Raw genomic sequence first — 21,851 nt, forward strand, 5'->3', positions numbered from 1 at the left:
CCGGTGATGGATGTAATAGTTGTTCGAGTGTTGTTTTTCAGGCATTTAATCATGCAGTCCCTCAAATAAAGGTTGCATAAATCCTGGAGACTTTGTATTGCAGAAGTAATTCATTATGTTCAGACTGGGCAGAAGTACTGTCCATGAAACTAAAGCGTCAGTGCAAAAATATGATCTGCCTGCTGTTGAAGTTTCCACAACTGAGATGTTTGTTGTCTGCACACACGCTGAGTTTTCATGGAGCGACTTGTTGCTTGTGTTGCCTTCAGGGACAGTGCACACAAACAGCTACAGGATGGAGCGTGTTTGCAGTACTTTGTACCTAAATCCCAGTCGTAATCCAGTGTACTTCCACTACTCTGCCCTACCTTAAGCTTTGTGTGCGTTTGCATGTACAGTATGTGCTCATTTACTCAGTTGTTCCCCGTTGGGCTGGGCGGCAGAGATGAACAGAAGAGGACAAGAATAACAAAGAGACGGAGCCTTGGCAGAGACAGAGAGGCTCACAGCCTGTGGAGAGCATCGCGCACTCAATAGGCTGAATGAAAAAGATCATTAGGCGGAAATGTGATTAGGAAAAAAATGAGTAGAAGTTTGGAGAACAAGGGAAGGAAGCCAGTATGGAGAGAGAGGTATGGAGCCGTCAGGGCCGTTAGGATGGAGAAATGTAGAAAAGAGAAGAAACGCCAGTGAAGAGAGAGAGAGAGGGATGAACAGATGGAGTGGGCTGGGACTATTTTGGTGCACGATGGGATTATCAGCATGTGGTTACAGTACGGTACAGCTGACACGGTATGTATACCTCTGTGACTCACTGACTGACTGAACGGCTGCTTGGACGCTCTTTCCATTCACAACAAGACAAGAGGCCTTTACACCAAAGTCTTCAAACCGAAGCGGCGAGCGCGCGACCAGGACAACACAAGCAACCTCTTATTACAACGGAAAGAATAAATATTTTAATAACACCTTCTGCAGTATTTAGTGGACTAGTGCATTTTGGCAGCTACACATTTATAAAATCACTGTATGTGAATTTAAACATTGTCATTTCACATTGTCAGCATTAGTGCTCAGATCATCTACTCGTATAAAGATACCCACAGAAAAATGTAAAAATATTCCACAGGAGAAGTTTTGTGTTCAAAAACCAACTTAAGTAGATTTAGACGGTTTCTTTATTGATCCCAGTTTGGGAAATTGTTTTGTTGCAGTAGCAATTAAACATACAGCAAACACAGGTACACACAATTATTTAGAAAAGTAACAAAAAATATAAACAGGAATAAAATAAAAATATAACTAAGTAACTAAATATAATTATACAATATGCATTATAATATATAATTCATATTATATAATATCAGATAATAAAAAAACAATATAACTAAGTATATAAACAGTATTTACAGAGAATTAGAATCAACAAAATGTATTTCGACTATCAAGCTTGTAGCTGCTTGAGGTGGAGCTACTTTACTACTACTACTAATACTACTAATACTACTACTACTTCACTACTGCTTAATACTGAATTATGTAGTTTAGTTCAGTGGTTCTCAACCTGAGGGTCGGCCCCCTCGACAGGGTCACAGTATAAATGTCATTTTTTCCTTTTTTCAAATATTTGCTGTATTTTGTGAATTACATTTACCAGTTTGGTCCTTCATCAGTTACTTAAATAAAATCATCATCAGGACAGTCGACGCTGCTTTTTGTAAGACAAATGTGGAGAAAACTGCTTAAATCTTCAACAGTGCATCATATTTTATAAGCTTATGTGTTTTTAATGTAAACTCTTAATATGAAGAGTAATTTCAAACTGCAGCTGTGAAATTCAGCAGAGATATAAAGTTGCATAAAATGGAAATACTCAAGCGCGAGCACCTCAGAATTGTGCTTGAGTTCATGTATTTAGTTGCGTTCATCCACGCTGGCTCATGTCCCGTCTGCGTGCAGCGGGGACAGAACAGACTGAACCACACAGCACAGGCTCTACCTGCGAGCACCTGTCCTCTGCTGTCACTGACTGCTAGCGTACCGTTACCTGGCTCGGCTCTGGTGTGTGGACGTACTCAAGCAGGTTTCCCTGCGTCTGGTTCTAGCTGTTGCTGAGGCAACAAGCAGTGCCATCATACTGTATATAGCATCTCTTGTTCCCTGAGGTCCTGGTAGAAACGAACTCTGGGCTCGCTGTCAGAAACATGCAGCGGGAACATAACGAAAACATGTCGGTGAGTATGTGCATGTACATTTAAACAGCCGAACATACATGCTGCTGACATGACTTTCTGCCTGATGCTGGTAGTGATGTCATCAGAGGGGGACACAGGAAGTGGGACGCAGACAGCAGAGGAGGGGTGTGTTAGATGTCACCTTCACGAATGCAGACGTGTGAGGATGTACGGCACATGACGTCCACTCCCCTCTCGTCTTATTTCTGCCTGTGTGTCCCTCTGTGTCTCCTCCTCGCAGTGACTATATAATCAAGGAGAAGACGGTGCTTCTGCAGAAGAAAGACAGCGAGGGTTTCGGCTTTGTGCTGCGAGGGGCCAAAGGTAAGAAATGAACACAAGCTTCCCGCCCTGCAGTCGCACTCACGCTGCATCACAGCCAATGCTAACGCATCCTGGTGTCGTCTCCAGCTCAGACTCCCATCGAGGAGTTCACTCCCACCCCGGCCTTCCCCGCCCTGCAGTACCTGGAGTCAGTGGACGAGGGAGGCGTCGCCTGGAGAGCCGGTCTCAGGATGGGGGACTTCCTGATAGAAGTACTGCCATGATTTATCTCTGCTTGATGGACTGGGTTTGAAAGCACTGACAGACTGAACCTACAGAACATTTTTCCTTTGATTTCATCTGAACTTTCACCTGAAGATTTTAGAAAACTTCTGAATTCACTCATGGATCCACAAATATTTTGGCCTCACTTTCCACTGAATTTCTTTAAAAGCTGTTTGTAGGTTTTTGAGATGCTGATTTCTACCAGCCTATAAAAACTATATATACATACAAATGATTTAAAAATGCATTAATTTGCAGGCTCACTGTCCGTATTGTCCTTATAAATAAAGTTTGGCTCATATTGATGCCTGAACTACACTTCAGTCTATCTTTTACTGTCAGTTTTCTGCTTCATTGACGTAGATCAGTGGTTCCCAGCCTTTCTTCCTTGAAGCCCCCCTTGCCTGTGTCCAAGACAAGCCAGGCCCCCCCAGAGCCAACTCGTACCTGCATACACGCACTAAAAGAATAAAGTGATTAATTACAAACCTTTATTTTTGCAAAAAATATGAAATATGAAAAATATGTTTTAATTTTGATTAGACAGAGTTCTTGGCAACCTTACAACCTCAGCGCAGACAAAATTGTGCGCACCCCCTGCGACCTCTGACCCCAGGTTGGGAACCACTGACGTAGATGACGCCTCAGAACATGAACCTCGTTGTTAAACTCTTTGTCTCTGCTTCAGGTGAACGGTCAGAACGTGGTGAAGGTCGGTCACCGACAGGTCGTCAACATGATCCGGCAAGGTGGCAACAGCCTCATGGTCAAGGTTGTCATGGTGACCCGCAACCCTGACATGGAGGAGGGTTCGAGGAAGAAAAGTAAGCGTCAGTCTGCTGCTGGAGGCGGATGCTGGTGTAACTGGACGGCTTCACTGACGGCGTCTGCCTTTGTCTCTTCCCTCCCCTCCAGTCCCCCAGCAGAGCAAGAGGCTGAGCACGCCGGCCATCGCCCTGCGATCCAAGTCCATGACTTCAGAACTGGAGGAGATGGGTGAGAACGAGGCTCGGATAAACTTTAGTGGAGGATTACAAAGGACAGACAGACAGGGCCATGTTGACAAAGGACACTTTACAGCTGAGGAGATAAAAAGTTACTGGGAGGAATGGATTGAGGTGATGGGGAATAATAGAAACAGTGTGAAACCAGAGTGTTGGGGGCTCAAAGTGTGAAGGGGAGCTGAGCTAAATTTAGACAGTAAGAGAGGGAGAAAGCGCAGTTACTCAGCGACAGAGAGAAACGCCGTGGATGACGCTCTCCATGCATTTCACTGTTCTTTCAGAGGTTCCACACTGTCACTTCCAGCACCCCCACTACAGGTAACCCCACCCAGAACAAGTGTCGCCCTCCACCCTGTGATCCCCCTCTCACTGCCCACCTCTCTTACCTCTTACCCCCCTGCACCCCCCGCCGCTCCCTGGCCCGCCCACGGCTTTAACCCCACCGCCCACAGAGCAGTCAACCACACACACACACACACACACACACACACACACACACACACACACACACACACAAACACACACACACACACACACACACACACACACACACACACACACACACACACACACACATTCGGCGAGTATTTGCGAGTATTTGTTGCCAAGGTAACACTGCAGGGGAATGGGCGTCACCTGAGGAGAGTTTTCCAGGTGCCTCAAACATCATCGCAGAGCGTCTTCATGTGTCCGTGAGCGAGACGCTAAATGGTCTTTTTCTGGTCGCAGTCCTTTCGAAAACGTCTTTGATTCATTTGGAAGAAATCACACCCAGGATGAAATTATTGAGATGAGTAATTTTTTAGAAAAAAAAAAAAACCACACACACACACACACACACACACACACACACACAAAAAACAACAACTTTGTTCCAGGTCTGTTGCTATGGTAACAGCATTATGTGTGGCCATGCTCATGCCGTCTCTATTTGAGGCAAAACGGTGGGAGGAGGGTGCGCGGGGAGGGTCAACGCCCCCATTTGCAGATGAGAACGTTGGCCGGTGTTTCACTGGCGATCGGGTTTTGTATTCTAACAGTTACGGCGCTCGCTGTGGCTGCGGCCCGCTCTGAGCGTGCCCAGTGGGCGGCTGCTGGAGGAGGGCGGGGTCTGCGGGGCCGCATCAGCTGGTCTCAGATCTGGTTTCTCTCAATGAGTCCTGCCCCGCTGCTGTGAGTCTGGGTGTGACTGAAGTTCATCCTGAGAGTAGAAATCAGCCCTTTGCTTTGCTCCTCCCTCGCCCCCCCCCCCCCCCCCCCACCTACCTGCTCTCTGTGGCGTGACCTCACCTGACCAGCACAAAGCATGAGCACCCAGTCTGAAACACAGGTTCCAGCCTCCTGAACCGCCTCCCCACCTCCCCACCTCCGCTAGTTGCCCTCATATCCACTATTATCTTACCACTAGCACTGTATGTATGCATCATCTGTACGGAGTAACGTGAAGGTGCTGCAGTGCACACATCACATTCATTTTGCAGGAACATTTGCTTGATCGAAGCTGCTCTTCTTCCACCACAAATGAATCGAAACGCTGCGTCCTCTGCTAAAGGAAGCCGTTATTTTAGTAAATGTGGCTGTTTAGAAACTGTAGATCTCACCGCCGCCACACCAAGATACAGAAACACATCGATATTGATTATATTAATATCAGTATCACCCTGAAAAAACTTTTTAATGACAGAGTTAGTTTGTCTCAATATGAGGTAGATTTACCAAAAAGTTCCTTGAGACGTTGGGGCTTAATTTGCAGTCGGACGGCGTCCTCGTGGCTTTCGCCTCCTTCTGGATGAAGGTGAGCGGATACAGTGTGTGATGCAGCCGTGTCAGGCTCTGCCATATGCTTATTCTAATGCATTAGAATTCATTTAGCTGTGACGCCTATTAAACTATCTCACCTCTGTGATTGGTGCAGTGTCCCAGTTCACCTAGAAGTCACGCTGCAAGATAACAAGGACATTAAAATGGAAATGATCCTGCAGTGCACTTAAGTTGTTGTTTTCCCGGCACTTCACTTGGGCCGTCGTTCGAGCGCGCTCGGACACGTGTTTCGGCAGAGTTGTTTTTGAGAGGAGTTGTGCAGTGCAGCTGTAAGCAAGAGACCAAACGAACGCGAAGTTCAAATCTATTTCATGCTTGGTTTAACCATCGCGTATTAAAATTTAATTTCTGTTTTATCAAGCTCAATAAACGACACATTATGGAATATAACGGCTTGAGTACAAGTATGGCAGATACCCCGTCCCTCTCCAGTCCACACACTGAAGCTCACTCCCGCCAGTGGATGCGAACACTGAAGGGTCATGTTTTATTCCTCCTCTTGCTCCTTTACTCTTCACTGGTTTAACCACTAACTCTCGTCTCCTGTCCTCTGTCTTCACCTCGCTGCTGGCCGGATCCTTACCGTTGGACAGTGGAGAGAGGTGGGAGCCGGCTTCAGACTAATTCCACATTTCTGTGTGTGTGTGTGTGTAAGAGTAGCAACAAGCGGCGCACTGTATGTGTGTGCAGCATATTTACTGTAACATAAGTGTGCAGTGTTGGGCTGTCTTGAAGCGTGGGTGTGATGTACGTCCCTTTACGTGGAGATGGAAAAGCCTGGCGAGGTGACTCAGTTTGCCAGGCTCCGGGGAATATGATTAGTATTCACTGTAACAACACTATCGCACTTTCACTCCTGCCAAAACTTAAGTCTCCTTTTGTCCTCCTTCCAGCTGCTACCCCTTGGAAAAAAAAATCAGGTATGCTCTGGTACACTCTGGCTTAAGGCTTCGTATTTATGTCTGTCCAGAATGACTTGGCAGCCGCCGCTCGGTCGCTCACTCTGAGTTTCCTTCCTTTCAGAATTCGAATCCTCCCAAGTTACAGAGAAGAAGAGGACAGTCTATCAGATGGCTTTGAGTAAGGGAGCTCATGTTTGTCACTGGATGTCTCTTCCTCTCTCTCTCACCCTCCTCCATCAAGTGTGTCCCTTTCCACAGACTGTTTCCGTCATTTTGTTGCTGTCCATTTTTCTGTTTCATTGTCGTATGTCTCTTTCTCTCGCTCTCCTCTTTTTTTTTTTCTGTCTCTCCCCTTTTTTTTTTTGCTCTCAGATAAATTAGATGAAATTCTTGCAGCAGCTCAGCAGACAATCAGCACCAATGAGGCGCCCGGGACACGGGGACAGGGGCCAAAAAGGGACCGGGGGCGCAGCTTCTATGGCAATGAGGTGCGTATCATAAAACATGCGGTTTACGTGTGTGTTCCTGTGTCTGTTGTCGGGAAATTGACTTAATGACAGCAAAAAATGTGGGATTTATCCTCATTTTTACATTAAAAAGTTTGTCTGAGACATAGATTTGAGCTTGAGTTATGAGGTATTATCCGCTGCTCTGTTGGACAAATGCAAGGACAGCAGATGAGACACCTCCTGTCCCAGTGAACAGCTAACCTGTTTGTTCTTGACTGCATTCAGTGATATTTTTGTCGTTAACAAAGAACCAGCTGTGGAAAACTGCTGAGAAATGACACCAAAGTCAGCAGGTGGACACGACTTTTCGTCTTTTTCAGCTCGTTCTCTCCCTTCTTTGCCGTTTCAGCCGAACTTCGCGGATCAGGCCGGGATGGGGATGATGTCCGGGTTGGGCCTCGGCTATGACCGTGGCCAGTACACCTCAGGTCACGGCCCACCGCACGGTATGCTGCGGCAGAAGTCCATCGGTGAGGCTGTCTGTTTCCTCTGTCTGCCCCTCCATCCGCCTGTCTGTCTGTCCTCTGGACCAGTAGAGGTCTACGCTGTGCTGACCTGTCTGTCTGTAGCCAACAATGTCTTGTCTGTGGCCAAAAATGTGCGCACTTTGTATCTGTAGCTGATCGTACGTTATACTCTCACCTGTTCAAGTCACTACACCTGTACTGCAGAGAGAAGATGTTTGTTTGTCTTATACTCACCCTACTACTCTTTGTTATATCCAGTAGTGCTGCTAATCTCCTTCTTTTATTCTGATGGCTTATTTTCTGGTTTGTTGCTTACGAAGGCTTTGCTAAGTCTCCCCCTGGATTAGTAACGTGCTCTCTGGTGACCAGCAAAGCAAATGCTGCTGCGCGATGCTGCCTAGTTGCTACCTGTTTGTGGAATCTATAGCACTAACTGACTCACCTACTAACAGACATGAGAACGGAGGACAGACGCGCTGACAGGTAGACGGGCAGGCAGATTTCGACAGGCACTCTCAAAACTCAGCTTTCCTTTTTTTTCTGGCTCCATTTCCTCTCCACTCTTATTCGCCCAAAAATCTTTCTTCTTCTCTTGTTCCTCAGACTCTTTTGCTCTAACTCTGCACCGTCTGCACCGTCTGTAATTTCCTATTTCATTCCAATTTCTTCCTTCTTCATTTGTGCATGTTGTTCTGCAGGGGTGCCTGAGGAGGAGAAGCAGTTCCTGCATCCTCCAGCCATGAAGTTTGCTCGAAGTCTGTCGGTGCCAGGCCCAGACGACATCCCCCCACCTCCCACCACAGCTCCACCAGACCCTCCATTCTCCTCTGCTCCGCCACTAGGTTGGAGAACGAAGTCATCCCAACAGCCCTCTGTCTCCGTGTCCCAGTCAACATCCACCTCTGCGCACTACCAGCCCTACTCCCAGTCAGTGCACTTCACCCATGGGGGCAGGGAGAGGGCAGGTGGTCCCAGCACCAGCCCCAGCGGCGGAGTGGTGGACCACACGACACCGTATGCACACGCAGCTGCCCACACTGCTCAAAGCAGGACTGCTTCGCGGAAGGTTGCCTATACTGGGGAGCCTGTTGGAGCTGGCTTAGGGGCTGGTGGAGGGGCCAAGGCAGCAGGTCTTAGGAGAGGCTACAGCACCGCCGTCCCCCCATCCAGCATTGCCACTGTAATACCCCAGCAACAACAGACTACCCAGAGTCAACCCCAGCGAGCAGACCGCGGTGCAGCTGGGGCTGGAGCGGGCGGTCCTAAAGGAGGGGCCCGGAGAGGCAAGGGCCCCCTGGTGAAGCAATCCAAGGTAGAGGACCTGCGCGTGGGCCAGGGTACACTGGGGGACAAAGGCTCGGTGGAGAAGAGCTCCATACCCATCCCCACCATTATTGTCAAGGCCCCTTCAACCAGCAGCAGTGGACGCAGCAGCCAGGGCAGCAGTGTGGAGGCGGACGCTCCTGCATCAGGGGAGACGGATGAAGCCAAAACGCCCCATGGTCCTCCTCCCTCCACTCCTGCTCCACAGCCACCTGCCCCGCCCTCCATCCCAGCACCGCCGCCTCCGTCCTTGCCTTCGATCCGAGCCCAGGATAACCTGGACTTTACCAGCCAGTTTGGGGCTGCCATTGTAGGCGCAGCTCGCAGAGACAGGGAACGCTTTCACGAGGCCCGCAGAAAGAGCGCCTCCTTGTTCATGTCTGCCGAGGAGGACGTAAGTCTTGGAGGAGTGAGTGATGGAATAGGAGTAACAAGGACTCAGGTGTCACAGCAACAGCTCAGCACACAAGCTGAAAGCTCATCAACACGTCTGCGTCCGTCCAAGTCGATAGACGATGGCATGTTCTCTGGGGACACCTTCATCCATCACACCCGCAGTATGCCTCCAGCCTTTGGCCTACCTGAGTACTCCTCACCTGCCCTGGACTATCAGCCTAAGTCTGTGCCTACTGACTTGTACACAGCAGCGGGCAGGCAGCCAGCACCCTCCACCACCTTCATCCACCCTCTAACAGGAAAGGCTCTTGACCCCACATCGCCACTAGGCCTCGCCCTGGCTGCTAGAGAGCGTGCTCTGAGGGATGACAGCAGGTTAAGGAGGGGAGCAGAGCACCATTTCACCCGCCAGATGTCCAGCGTGGTGTTCCCGTCATCTGCTGCCTCCTCTCAGCCGGTGTCGTCCGCCGCCCAGTCCTCCAGCTCCTCCTATCTGGTCACCTCGTCCTCTCTGGCTGCCACCACAGCCACCGTCGGCCGCCCACCCTCACCCAGAATCCTCAGAGGAGTCGGGAGCGTGTGGAGTGAGGAAGGCGGTGGAGGAGAGAGGGAGCGGGAAGGAGGAGGTGCTCGCGAGGGGCTACGAGTTCGCTTCTCTGAGGACAAAACGGTCCACACGCACCACTACCAGTCTCAGCCGTATCAGCCGACCTACAAGGAGAGGGAGCGGGAGAGGTCGAGGGAGCGGGAGAGGGAGCTGTCCAGAGAAAGGGAGAGGGACAAAGAGAGAGAGGGATACATGAGGAGGGTGGAGCAGGCTGCTGCCAGTGCGGCGGCGGCTGAGAGCTCTGCTCAGCAAGCGTCCCAGCCTCAGCAGCCTCGCAGGCCCTCGTTCCTCAGGATGGAAAGTCAAGGTGATGCCTACATCTTATCCCTCACGCCTCCCTCTCCTCCACCCACCAGTACGCAGCAGACAGGGACCACCACTGGGAGCACTGGGAGTGGCCTGATGGTCCTTCCCCCCCCTGCCCCCTCAGTTGATGCGGACGATGAGTTTGTCTACGCGGACCCCCTCCCACCTCCACTAGAGTTTGCTAACAGCTTCGACAGGGGGCTGGGCAGAATATCAGGGTACTCACAACACGGGATGCTCGCCAACAGCCTGACCTCCCGCCAACAGCAGGTGCCACCCCCTCCACCACCGCCACCTCCTCCACCACCACCGCCACCACCACCTCCACCCCCCCAAAAAGAAACATTTGTAAGTGGATATCCTGCTCATACGCCCCTGCCCTCCCCTCAGGCAGGGGACTCCACTGCCTCCAGCCTCACATCTTACGACAGTGAGGTGGCTAACCTGACTCAGTCTGCTCCCTCCCCCTCCCAAACATCGCCCAACCCCCAACCCCCTCCCTCCCCCTCTAACCTACAGCCCACCTCGATAGCGGGACCTCCGCCTCCCCCGTCTGTCTCGCCACCGCCTCCTCCCGGATCCTATCATAGACCCTTCTCTGTGTCCCACCCTCACCACCTTTACAACAGCTCTCACACTCCTGGGCGCTCTTCCCCCACTCCTCCCCTGCACACAGTTGCTCCTCCCCCTGCCTACCGTGGTCCGTCGGCCTCCTCCTCCACTGCTGCCACCTCTGCTCCGCTTAGGGGCACTGCCTCACATGCCACGACCGCTAGCTGTGCCACTACAACCACCACTGCTGCCACCACAACAAGCACCTCCACGCAGCTCTACCAGGAGCGAGCACACACCACACATACAACATCCACCACCTCCATCATGGGCACTCGCAGGACAGGGGAGCACCACCGTCATCCCCCCGCTACGAAAAAAGGAGAGTCCCAGGAGACAGTGGTGGACTCTGGGATTGAAGAGCTGGACAGCCGCAGCAGCAGTGACCACCACCTGGACAGCATTCTGGCTCTAAGTGGAGTCAGGCTGGACCGGGGGGACAGAGGAGGTGAAGCTGGAGGACGGGTGGGAGGCGGGACAGGGGAATCTGAAAGGTCAGGAGATTTTCTGGAGTCTTACATGAGCTACCTGGACGGACAGACTTTTGAGATGCAGAACGCCACAGCAGCAGCCTCCACCTACCCAAAAACCAACAGGTTCAGAGAGAGTCGCGATCTACACAGACAGACCAGCACTGCTCCTGCGTCCTTCCACTCCCACAGACGAAGGGACGAGCAGGAGGACGAGGAGGGTGAGGAGGGAGTGACAGAGGATGAAGGTGGCCAGGATGGGTACACGGTGAGGGACATGCAGAATTTGGGACGGCCCATTTCACCGTACTTCGACCGCCCACGCACTCCCGAGATGAAGCCTCTCTGGGGCGAGGGGCAGACCGGTGACGGAGGCCAGACCGGGTCGCTTTTAGAGGGGAAGAAGATTTACCCTCCTGCGTCGAGCATGAAGCCGAGCATCATAAATGAGCTGAGCAGCAAACTGCAGCAAAGAAGCAAGGACAGCTGGAGCAGCCAGAGGCCTCTGAGCAGACACAGGTAACATGAAATCTGTGGATCCATGTTTCTCAGTGTCGCAGCATGAAACACATCTTTTGTTGTTGCTGATGCACGGCGTTGCATTTCTATTCACCTGTGTAACCGAATCAGTGTGAGATCTTTACCTCCCACGATTCATGTTCCAGCCTTGTGTGAAAATCAGTGTGCTGTCTGTTTATGTCCTGTGTAAGTGTTGTTTATACTGTGTAAACCTCTCTTTTATTTCTCTGGCTTCTTCCACGTATCTCTAAGAAGCAGAAACAGGTAATAGAGCCACTTCCACCCTCCTCTTTTTCTGTCAGGAAGAGCATAAAACTGTGACACCTGCTTGAATTTCCAGCCTGTTGTGAGACAGTTAGCAAGGAGAAGACACCTTGTTAATGCTGAATGTTAACTGATTGTACAAGACGCTGACTGTATGAAATCATTTTAATCCGCAGGCTCTAAAAAATTCTGTTTACCCACATTTCTGTTAATGTGTATGTGCATGTTGTGCATCTTATTTGCTTGTTTATTGTCAGTTTTCTGTCAATTATCTTTTCTGTAGTAACACTTTTCCCTCCTCTCCATTCACAGATTCTCAGAAGACTCAGCCTCGGCTCTGAGTCCGCCCTCAGCTCGATCCCAGTCACCGTCTCCAATCTCATTATCGCAGCCATCGTTATCCCCGTCCCCCACCCCTGCCTCCCAGTACCCCAACTGGGGACGATCCCCGTCTCCTCAGCCTCCAGCTGCCTCTCAGCCTCCACGTTCTCACTCCCCGCTGTCCCCGACATCTTATTCCCCTTACCCCACCTCCCCAAAACACAGACCTGTCTACCGGACCAAAGCCCTAGAATTCCAGTTCATCCCCAGTCGCGAGTCCCGTAAAGCCGAATCACACATTCTGCAGCGTAGACGAGCACCCAGCCCCCTCATCTCCCCATCAGAGAGGCCCAAGCTGGGTCCACCGCGGCCATCATCCCTTCCGCTCCTCCCCACCACCCCCCTGTACAGCGCCATCTACGACCTCCGAGGTTCAATCACCCCACCATCACCTGGGAACCCTCTTGGAGACCCTTACTTCTCGCCCTCTCCTCCCCTCTTTGCCCCCTCTGGTGCCCCTCCACCTCCAAACTCTACCTTAGTTGTTTCTCGATCCCTCTCTCCAACTCACTTCCTGTCCGGGACCTCTTCTCCACCCCTGCACCCTCTCCCTCCACCCCCCTGCCTGAGTTATCCCCATCTACCGCCCCCTTCCCCCACGAAGCCTTTTGCCTCCAAGCCGCTGCCCTACTGGACCAAGTACGACGTTGCAGACTGGCTGGGATACCTGAACCTGGGCGAGCACAGAGAGCGTTTCCTAGACAATGAGATTGACGGCACCCACCTGCCCTCCCTAACCAAGGACGACTACCTGGACTTGGGTGTGACACGTGTAGGCCACCGCATGAACATAGAGCGGGCCCTGAGGACCGTAATGGACAGGTATGGCTGCAAATGTCCTGGCAACTGACCGCTGTGACTAATTTATTAGACTGGAAGAGTCGCAATAGACAGTGAGCACAGACGCTCCTTAAATGTGTCCTGGCAGGAAAGGATTTGGAGTATTTTCAGTTGGTTATATGCATTTCTCTCTGAGTTTCCACACGCTTCTCTGCACCAACATGCAGCTCGACAGTTCATCTCACATCTGAGATACACTCATGCAGCCAGAACTTCACACACATCTCAGGATCTACTCTTGTACCGTAACAGTTTTTATTCTTATTCTCAGTTAAAAAAGACATCTTTTTGCTGCATGGATTGTGCTACTTTATGCTAAATGTTACCAAAAATCTGAGAAACACTGCAGTAGGCTTTATTTAACTCCTGTAAAGCACTACAAAACAAACATACATACATCGCTATATGCACATGTACAGATTCAGATTTCTAGCTATGCTACTCCAGCCTCTCGTCTGCATTTGGCCACAAGTTCTCATCCAAATTGTCCTCCTCCTGTCCCTCTGTCCTCTCCTCTTGCCTCCTTCCCTCACCTGGCACAAGTCCTCCATCAGGTGATCCACCGATGAAATGAAGCCCTCAGTACTACGTGGCAAGATTAGCATTTTATGTATTTTTCTAGTCTGTCTATTAAGAATAGTTTATTCTCATGTTCAGATGAACTTGTGTTGAGAAATGCGTGTAACCAACTTAAATCTGTGATATATTCGAGTTCAGCGGGCTGCTCAGTGATTTGAATCTAAGTTAACAGTGTTGACGTCAGCATATTAATGATAGAATTATTCTGAACAAATACAAGCGTGACTGGGATAACTGGTTGCCTCCATGTCAAACCAGTGTTTAGTTCTGTTGTTTAAATTAAGACACCGTAAAATCTCCGTCCTCCCTTTTGCCGTTCAGGATAAACGTGTCTGGAATAATTCCATTTTCACCATCTTCAGCTCCGTTTGCACCAGAAGGACAGTCCACTCGTCCTGCTTTGCGCTGAAGCATTCAGCTGGTTTTGACCACACAGTGTTGCGCTGCTACGCTAACCCGACCTCGTGATAAATCTTAGCTATAAGGCGAGTGAGCCCAGAACTTAGTGGCTCTTAGTGCAGTTCGTGCTGAGTGTGAGACACAGTTTTCTGTCTCTTTTTGTCTCTAAAAATGTCTTACCTTCAGCATCTTCCTCGTGGTGCGTCCGAGTCTTACTCAAGCCCATGAATCTCTCTTCCTCAGGTGAAACTAACGAGTCGGAGCAGCCAATCCCAGCGTGTGATGTCAGTTTGACCTAAACAACGCCCACTCCTAGATGACACGATCGTAACACAGAGGCCGTAATGATTGTAGTCTCATTAGTTGGTGGTAATGGCGCCATCACTGTGGTTGTGTTTTGTTGGTTTTAAAATGCACCTTAAAGCGTGGATGGAAACGTGCTGCCGCCTCCGTGTCGACCTGTCGTCTGCAGCTCAGCTGAAGAAATGACGGCCGGCTGCTGTCAGTCATCGAGCGTGTCAGTGTTTCCTCAGCCTGATCAGTCATGTAGTGAGCCACCGTACTTTCCTAACGAACACATAATTTTAAAAAGCGTGAGTCACACAAGAGAAAACAACAAACGCCATTCATTAGCATTTCACAGAAGCCACCAAACATCACTCTGTGCCCTGTTTGTTCTTCTGTCCTCAGGCTGTCCAGCAGCCCATTTCCTATTTCTGTTCTCTCACCTCGGGATGGACAGACTGAGAGGAGGAGGGACGACGGGAGTCGGAGCTGAGGCTGCAAACGCAGAGGCAGGAAGAGAGAGAGCGAGGAGGGAGGAGGGGTGGCGGAGTCAATGAGGGAGGAAGACACAACTGCTGCTGTCCGCGGTGGATTCACACAACAAATGAGGGGGGAACAGATTTCACGCAGAGAGCGACAGAACGGGGGAGTCGACTCCCAAAGGGAGGCGGAAACACAGGGACGGAAAAAGGGCTGACCATCCAGAAACGCACCGGCTGGCGCTCCCCAGCTGTGGCAGGCTGATTCACACAAGTACACTCCCCACATGCATGCACCAATCAGCAAACAGGTCACAGCAACACACTTCCACCCAGAACGCACACCAAGACACTGTGGCTGCAGCAGAGAGCATGAGGGGAGAGTGGTGGCGAACCAAATCCCCGAGAGGACCAATCAGAGGCCGGTTAGGTTGAGCAGGTTGTGTTGTTGGCGAGCTGGAGAGTTGGAGAAGGGCGTCCTCCATCGTGCAGCCATCTTGTTCTGCGGTCCTCTCACCCCTCAGCCAGCTGGTTCGATCTGTTCAGGTTTAAAGGTGGAATTTACCAAGAAAACCATTTAAAGCGCCATCGAAGACGACCCCTCCCTGTGTGAGTGGATGTTAGTTTGTGTCTGAGTGTCTGACGCCGAATGTCTGCAGGGCGAGCGCAGGACGACGCAGGGCGGCGTATCACGACAGCTTCCACGTCTCTTAGAGGTGACAGCGCGCGGGCGGATGTGGCCGTGTGTTCGGCTCTGATTGGCTAGGTCTTGTTTTTACCTCACCACAGGTAGGGCTCTGTCCTCACTGCAGGTCCTGTGATCTGGATCTTATGTGTTTCTCTATAGCTCTTTATCATCTTAAGTCTTATAATGACATATATACAGACTGGTCACTGTATCACAAATTTGTAGCAAAAATAAGTGCCCAGACCAACAAAAAAAAAGAAAAAAGAATAAAAAAGAAACACACTGATACGCACTCACAGGCACCTGAGATACTACTATACATGCCTGCATGCATACACCCACATGTAGACACACACATACACACAAGCACCTACGAGTGACTGTGTTAGAGTTTATGGGACACCTTCTATATAGACACACACTATATGTTTGGATCCACGATGTACTTAAAGGAAAAGGAGTCGGACTGTGCTTTCAGCTGTTCGACGGAACGCCAGACGAGGCGAAGACAAATCTCCCCGAGGATTTGATTTCCAGAGAAAGACTTCCTCGGCGTCGAGGCAACTGTTGTGCATCCACTCTGACCTTCAGCCCGAGGGAGACTGGACAGGACAGGGGAGGGGAAGAGGAAAAACTGCCATTTTCTTGCTCTTTCCCACCCAATCCCCCCTGCTCCTGCCAGGAGTGGCCCCTCTCTCTCGACAAAATCCAGGAGGAAACGAGCGGCCGAGCGGACCTGACAGAAACGCTTATATCGAGTTTTAATACTATGATTGTTCTTACGATTTTTAAACTTTAAACGGGAATACTGGAATATTGATATGAAGAGATTTATTGTTACTATTTATCATTACTATCATCGTCCTTACTGTTATTGGAGCTGCAGAGAGGTCCTGGCTTTGTGCAGCCGGTGCATCTTCTGACTGTCGTGAAGATAATCGTGTTGGTTAAATATATATGAAATATATGAAATATATATGTACATGTAGGTATTTTTGAATTGAAAGACGCTGATTATTTCATGCACCCTTAACATTGCTTCTGTGTGACAGGAAGCATTGCAACTTAATGTGAAGCACATTTCCCAATCACTTCCGCTGCTTTCCTTTGGTCAGACTGAAGAGCTTTAATCAGAATCACTTTGACCTCTGACCTTTTATGGATATAAGATGTGATTTTCTCGCTCTTTGCGAAGTTTGCTGCCACTTGATTATATGCAGATGCTGAACATGTAGCAGCTGTTGCTCTGGGGATGCCCACCATACACACAACTGGAAATTCTCACTTTATTGAATTTGTTTTCTCCCCTTTGATCGACTGAATTCTTCCTCCATGCTTTTATTTTCCGTTAGCTTCCACCGCACATTCACATCCCTTCATGACCTCAGTCCTGCTTTTCTCGCTGTTGCGGAGATCAAATATAAGGGCTCTCTCATGACCTCTCTACCTTGAACAACACTTCACCTCTCCTGCTGCTTTTGAGTCCTCGAACACATATCAAAACGTGCGTTTCACGCGGGGGCATCGATGTTGGGGGGGGGCTTCTCCCCTCAGGGCCCTGCTGTTCTCAGTCTGTTCATGCAAAGAGATAAATGAGCTTTCACAGATCAAGTCGCTCACAGTGCGCACACACGGGCTACAGATGTGAAAGAGCGAAGGTCATCGGGGGGGGGTTCGGGTCTGCGCTGGCGGTCAAGGAGAGATTATATTTGAATGCAAAGGGAAATAGCAATAAGGACGATGAAAATAATGGTCATCTAATTATGGTTTAAGATGTTAAAAAAAGTCTCAAAGTTCTAAAGAATCTCTGTCTTCCAAATAATGTTTAACAAGAAAAGGTACAATGTATTTATTTAACTGTTCTGCTTTCTATACAGTTCGACCCGTTCTCCACATCTGCCCGCGTCCCCCGTTCAGGACCTCCGTCTGGTTCCCGCTCACCGTTTGTACAAAGCTCCTTCTGCAGTGCCGGCGCGCTCACGGCTCATCGTTTCTGACCAGCATATTATGCAAGGACCCTATTTCCATTAGCAACTGTGGCTTTTCTCTCTCCCTTTAGAGGTTTCTGAAGTCAGTGTCTGGAAGGACGGACGGACGAGCAGAATGTGGTTTCCCGCCCCAAAAGCCAGATTCTGCTGGGTTCCATCAGGCCTTTGCTACTGAAAATAGGGCCAGATAATAACTCTGGATAAGAAATTCTGACATCTCCTGCTGATGCAATGATGTTCTCGTTAAGTGGCTGGTTTTTGGAGACTTGTTTTTGATCCTTTCTTTGCATTTAGAGGTTTTAACCCAGAGCGATCTGAGGGAATCGGTCTGACTCTATGGAAAGCATTTCTTTTTCCTTTAAGAGATCTTTTAAAAAAATGAGAATATGAACTGATGAAAGGTAACTTACAGAATATATGTATATGTGATACGCATATACACACATTCATATAAACATATATGAATTTCAAATGTTTTAAGAGATAATAAATTGTTAGAATTATAATAAAGCTGCAGAAACAAAGTTTGAGGTTTTCTGATTTCTTGACTCGCTTCAGGTCCTCGATGAACAATTTTGTCTTCAGGAGAGATTTAGAAATTAATTATAGTCTCAGAGACATTAAAATTATCTGGTAACTGTTAAATAATTATAAGGTACAGACAGCAAACCAGCAGATTTAACCTGTATGCCGTCTGTCACGTGATCATCGAAAGGGGACAGACTATAAGTCAACGTTCAGATGAGGAAAAAAAAATCAAACTTTATGTAAAAACTTTTCACTTGTTTTTGAGCATCCGGCTCATTGGATCCACTGACAGTCTTTATGTTGTGTACACGCTTCCAACGTTTGTACGTTAGGATTTTAAAATGGTACAACCAAACTCATCCAGTGTCAGCAGTGATCCTGGTTTTCACTCAGCTCTCACTGCTCTGCTTTAAGTGTTCATCGGTCCGTTTTTGTTCCAGCGTCTCCTTATTGTGCATCTTCAAACAGCCCTTTCTCTGCAGAGGAGCCGGAGTTTCAGCCCTAATTTTCCACTTCTTTATCAGAGTTTGAGCACCACAGATTAGCATTTCTGAAGGGTTAGGGTTAGCAAAAATGGCCAAAATTTCACAAATTCTGTTAGTATGTAAATTTATTAGCACTACTTTACTGAATAGCACTGATCTGCAGGCTTTAATCTAATGTTTTACTGCTCAAACAGCAAAACCTGATCATCGTAAAACAAAAAGTTAACTTTGAAACACACCTGCTGTTCATGATTTTAGTTTGATTTATAAATCAGTGCGTTTCAGCATCAGGTTCTCTGATAAAAACATTTCTAAAAGCTGCAGCTGAATGAAGTCACAGTGACAAACTGGCTCATTAGTCTTTACATGATGTAAGGTGCCTTACTCTAACAGGTCTGTAGAAAAGAGACGAACACAACTGAAGCTGAGTTTTATTTTTTTATTAAATCAGAGCAAATCCAGGATTATATGATGCTTTGAAACAAATGAAAGAAAATGACATCAGAACATGTTATAAAGACGAGGTCTGCCGGGAGGACCTTTACCTGGAGAAACAAGAGAACAGCGGTCAGGAATCAATTCAAACAGCGTAATCTCAATCAGTTCCAATGTGTTTCCAGCCATCGTCTCCTCAGACTCGGCCTTGTCAGGGCCAGAGCTGCACCTGTCTACACTGATTTTTTGAGCCCAGTGCAACGCATGACAAGAGACCAGCACTCAGCGTCTGCTATGAAACAGCCAAAAGACAAGAAGTGACAAACCTGATTCAAGTCCAGTTCACGAGTGGCTTCGCTTCCTTTAAGAGCAGAGAGAAGAAGAGTTAGTGTGCCGTTACAAGAGCTCTCACATCAACATTAACTGCTTTTCTCCTCAGAAACTCTGGCTTGTCAGGGCCAAAGATGCACTTTTGTCTCCATACAGACTCAGAGCCCAGTGCAAGTCATCAGGGGAGAGGACGGCTCGTGTTCGAGTTTCAACAACTTGCAGGAATTAATGTGATTCATGCAAATAACAGAAGTGCAAAAAGCTGCAGTGAACACATCATCCAAGTTTAATTTCTAATGTCCTGAATAGAAGCGCTGATTTCTGATTCGACTCTCATGAATGTGAAATCCTGAGCGCTCGTTGCCCTCCAGTGGTCAGAGTTCATAACTGCACCTTTCTCAATTATGAAAATTTAGCTTGAACAGGTTTCACCAAAATTGTAAAATTGTCTGCCTTCATAGTTAGATGTGAAGAGATTGTGTATAACTTTGGGAACACACTGACCTCTTCGTACCTCTGAGGATGAGGAGTCCAGTCAGAGTGCTTCCTCTTATGGAAAGGGACCTGAAAGGACAAAGACACGTGTTAATGTCCTGTCATGAACATTTCCTTTGAGCACCATCAGTCACTTTCTCCTCAGAAACTCTGGCTTGTCAGGGCCAAAGATGCACTTTTGTCTTCACACAGACTCAGAGCCCAGTGCAAGTCATCAGGGGAGAGGACGGATAAAGCCACCTATGGTGTCCTGGATAACACACCGTGTGGTTACAAAAGCGATGTTTAAGTTATTCAAATGCTTTAACATCCGAGCATCCATGTTTTGTGCTACTTATCTACTGCCTGCTGACAAACTCCTCACACTGTTAGCTACTATGCTAACATGACCAGGCGGGCTAACCACGTGGAGACAGGCCTGCAATCTGACCGCCTGTCCGGCTACTTCAGCTGCGGTGTGCGCTCATACTAACAGCAGTAAGAGGCACCAACGAAACCCAATTATTAAATGTTTGATTTTAATGTTGCCATGTCCAAAACCAGACAACACGAGTCTTGGAAGAGCCCACGTGTTTCGAGTTGCAGCCTCGTGTCACCGTGTTAATTTCGGCAAACAACTGAATTTATCCACCAATTATATTTTCATAAAAACCAAGTTTTCACAAGCGGCCCCTGCGATTTGTAGCTGCTAACTACAGTCAAAGTTTAACATGTAATCTGCTTATACACCACCCGCATCGATGATTATTAACGTTACACATTCACAGAACAGAGAGGCGGTCGGTTGAGTACACAGTTATTACTTCAATACTCTACAAAACTAAATATATTAATCAGAAAAGCCAATTTTAGTGAAGTAATGTTAGCTTACCAGCTCCAGCACTAACGCTGCTTCCGAAGAGGACGACAGCATTACTGAGTGCAACCGGTGCCGCTTCTTCCTCTCTTAAATATGGGCGGTTGTCAGTCATCTTTATGAGCGCATTACCGCCGCCTACTGGACTGGAGTGGCGTTTGGTGCAGTAAATGTACGAAGCTAAATTCTCTCTACGTTAGCTTTAACTACTTAAACTGTTGTCTACGATGCCTCCAATCACAATACTATGTTTTACTTCCTTCTGTGATCATTTATGATACTATTTAGCTAAAACTGCCTCCACTCCTTCCCTAATCATAACCACGAGCAACCCACTGACTCCAGACTGCTACGTGCTTTTTTTTTTAATATGATTTTTAGATTAGCAGTGAAAAGTTGAGGCAAAAGAAAAGAAAAACTTTAGATTTGACAAACATTACAGAAGTTTCTCTTTACATTAGACTTATGTTACCATTATGTTGTGTATTTTTTCCCCCCACTAATTAACTTCTTGAAATACAAGCTTTACAGCACTAGAAAAGCTTGTACTTACTATTTCTGGTGGAAACATAGCAGTACTTCCGGTTTATCCTTTCAAAATAAAACCTTTTACAAGAGACACGTACTTGCGCACAGTGGCCACGAGAGGGCAGAAATACTCACGATTTTAACTACACATGCTGATACTGTCAGAATTTGAATGAAGTAAAATAAAATAGAAACACAACAGGTTAACAAAACTAAGAGCATTTTCTGAGCCAAACTATCTGGGAATTTAAAATCCTAAATTTCTGTCACATGCATAGCTACAGCTTACATACACATAACAACCTATGGCCTGTAAATGTCGAACAGACCACAAGTTACTCCCCCCTCTAGTTACACCCCCTGATTTCTCAAACCTACACCCTGCTCTTCCTCAGGCTTTCATCTGTTTCTTATCTATTTTAATTAGCTACAACGAAGGAAAGAAAATTACTTTGAAGGAAAAGTTTGCTTTGAAGACAAGGATATGATGTTCAGTGAGCATTTACAGCACAGAATTTGCATACAGAATGAGGTGTTAGAGAATAGCTAATTATAGACAAAACAACCTGTGA

At 48.1% G+C, this 21,851-nt stretch overlaps 1 protein-coding gene and 2 non-coding genes across 3 annotated transcripts in view; 1 reads left to right on the forward strand and 2 right to left on the reverse strand.

Annotated features, from left to right (window-relative positions):
- The window catches only part of shank1 (SH3 and multiple ankyrin repeat domains 1), a 59,158-nt gene extending 43,276 nt beyond the window's left edge, over window positions 1-15,882 (forward strand). Inside the window, exons 16-27 of the mRNA XM_070980621.1 lie at window positions 2,476-2,558; window positions 2,646-2,770; window positions 3,472-3,607; window positions 3,699-3,779; window positions 6,202-6,210; window positions 6,502-6,528; window positions 6,632-6,688; window positions 6,883-6,998; window positions 7,369-7,489; window positions 8,185-11,719; window positions 12,296-13,186; window positions 14,873-15,882. Of these exons, the coding sequence (XP_070836722.1) occupies window positions 2,476-2,558; window positions 2,646-2,770; window positions 3,472-3,607; window positions 3,699-3,779; window positions 6,202-6,210; window positions 6,502-6,528; window positions 6,632-6,688; window positions 6,883-6,998; window positions 7,369-7,489; window positions 8,185-11,719; window positions 12,296-13,186; window positions 14,873-14,960 (5,269 nt within the window). The 3' untranslated portion in view covers window positions 14,961-15,882. The remainder of the gene's footprint in view (window positions 1-2,475; window positions 2,559-2,645; window positions 2,771-3,471; window positions 3,608-3,698; window positions 3,780-6,201; window positions 6,211-6,501; window positions 6,529-6,631; window positions 6,689-6,882; window positions 6,999-7,368; window positions 7,490-8,184; window positions 11,720-12,295; window positions 13,187-14,872) is intronic.
- A 3,616-nt stretch (window positions 15,883-19,498) lies between these two features.
- Window positions 19,499-19,590, reverse strand: LOC139344204 (small nucleolar RNA SNORD88). Its single transcript, XR_011603147.1, has one exon. It is a non-coding gene; the product is annotated as a small nucleolar RNA SNORD88 (small nucleolar RNA).
- A 439-nt stretch (window positions 19,591-20,029) lies between these two features.
- Window positions 20,030-20,121, reverse strand: LOC139344202 (small nucleolar RNA SNORD88). Its single transcript, XR_011603145.1, has one exon. It is a non-coding gene; the product is annotated as a small nucleolar RNA SNORD88 (small nucleolar RNA).
- Window positions 20,122-21,851: the final 1,730 nt, after the last annotated feature.

Source organism: Chaetodon trifascialis, chromosome 15, assembly GCF_039877785.1.
Source record: "Chaetodon trifascialis isolate fChaTrf1 chromosome 15, fChaTrf1.hap1, whole genome shotgun sequence".
Lineage (NCBI taxonomy): Eukaryota > Metazoa > Chordata > Actinopteri > Chaetodontiformes > Chaetodontidae > Chaetodon > Chaetodon trifascialis.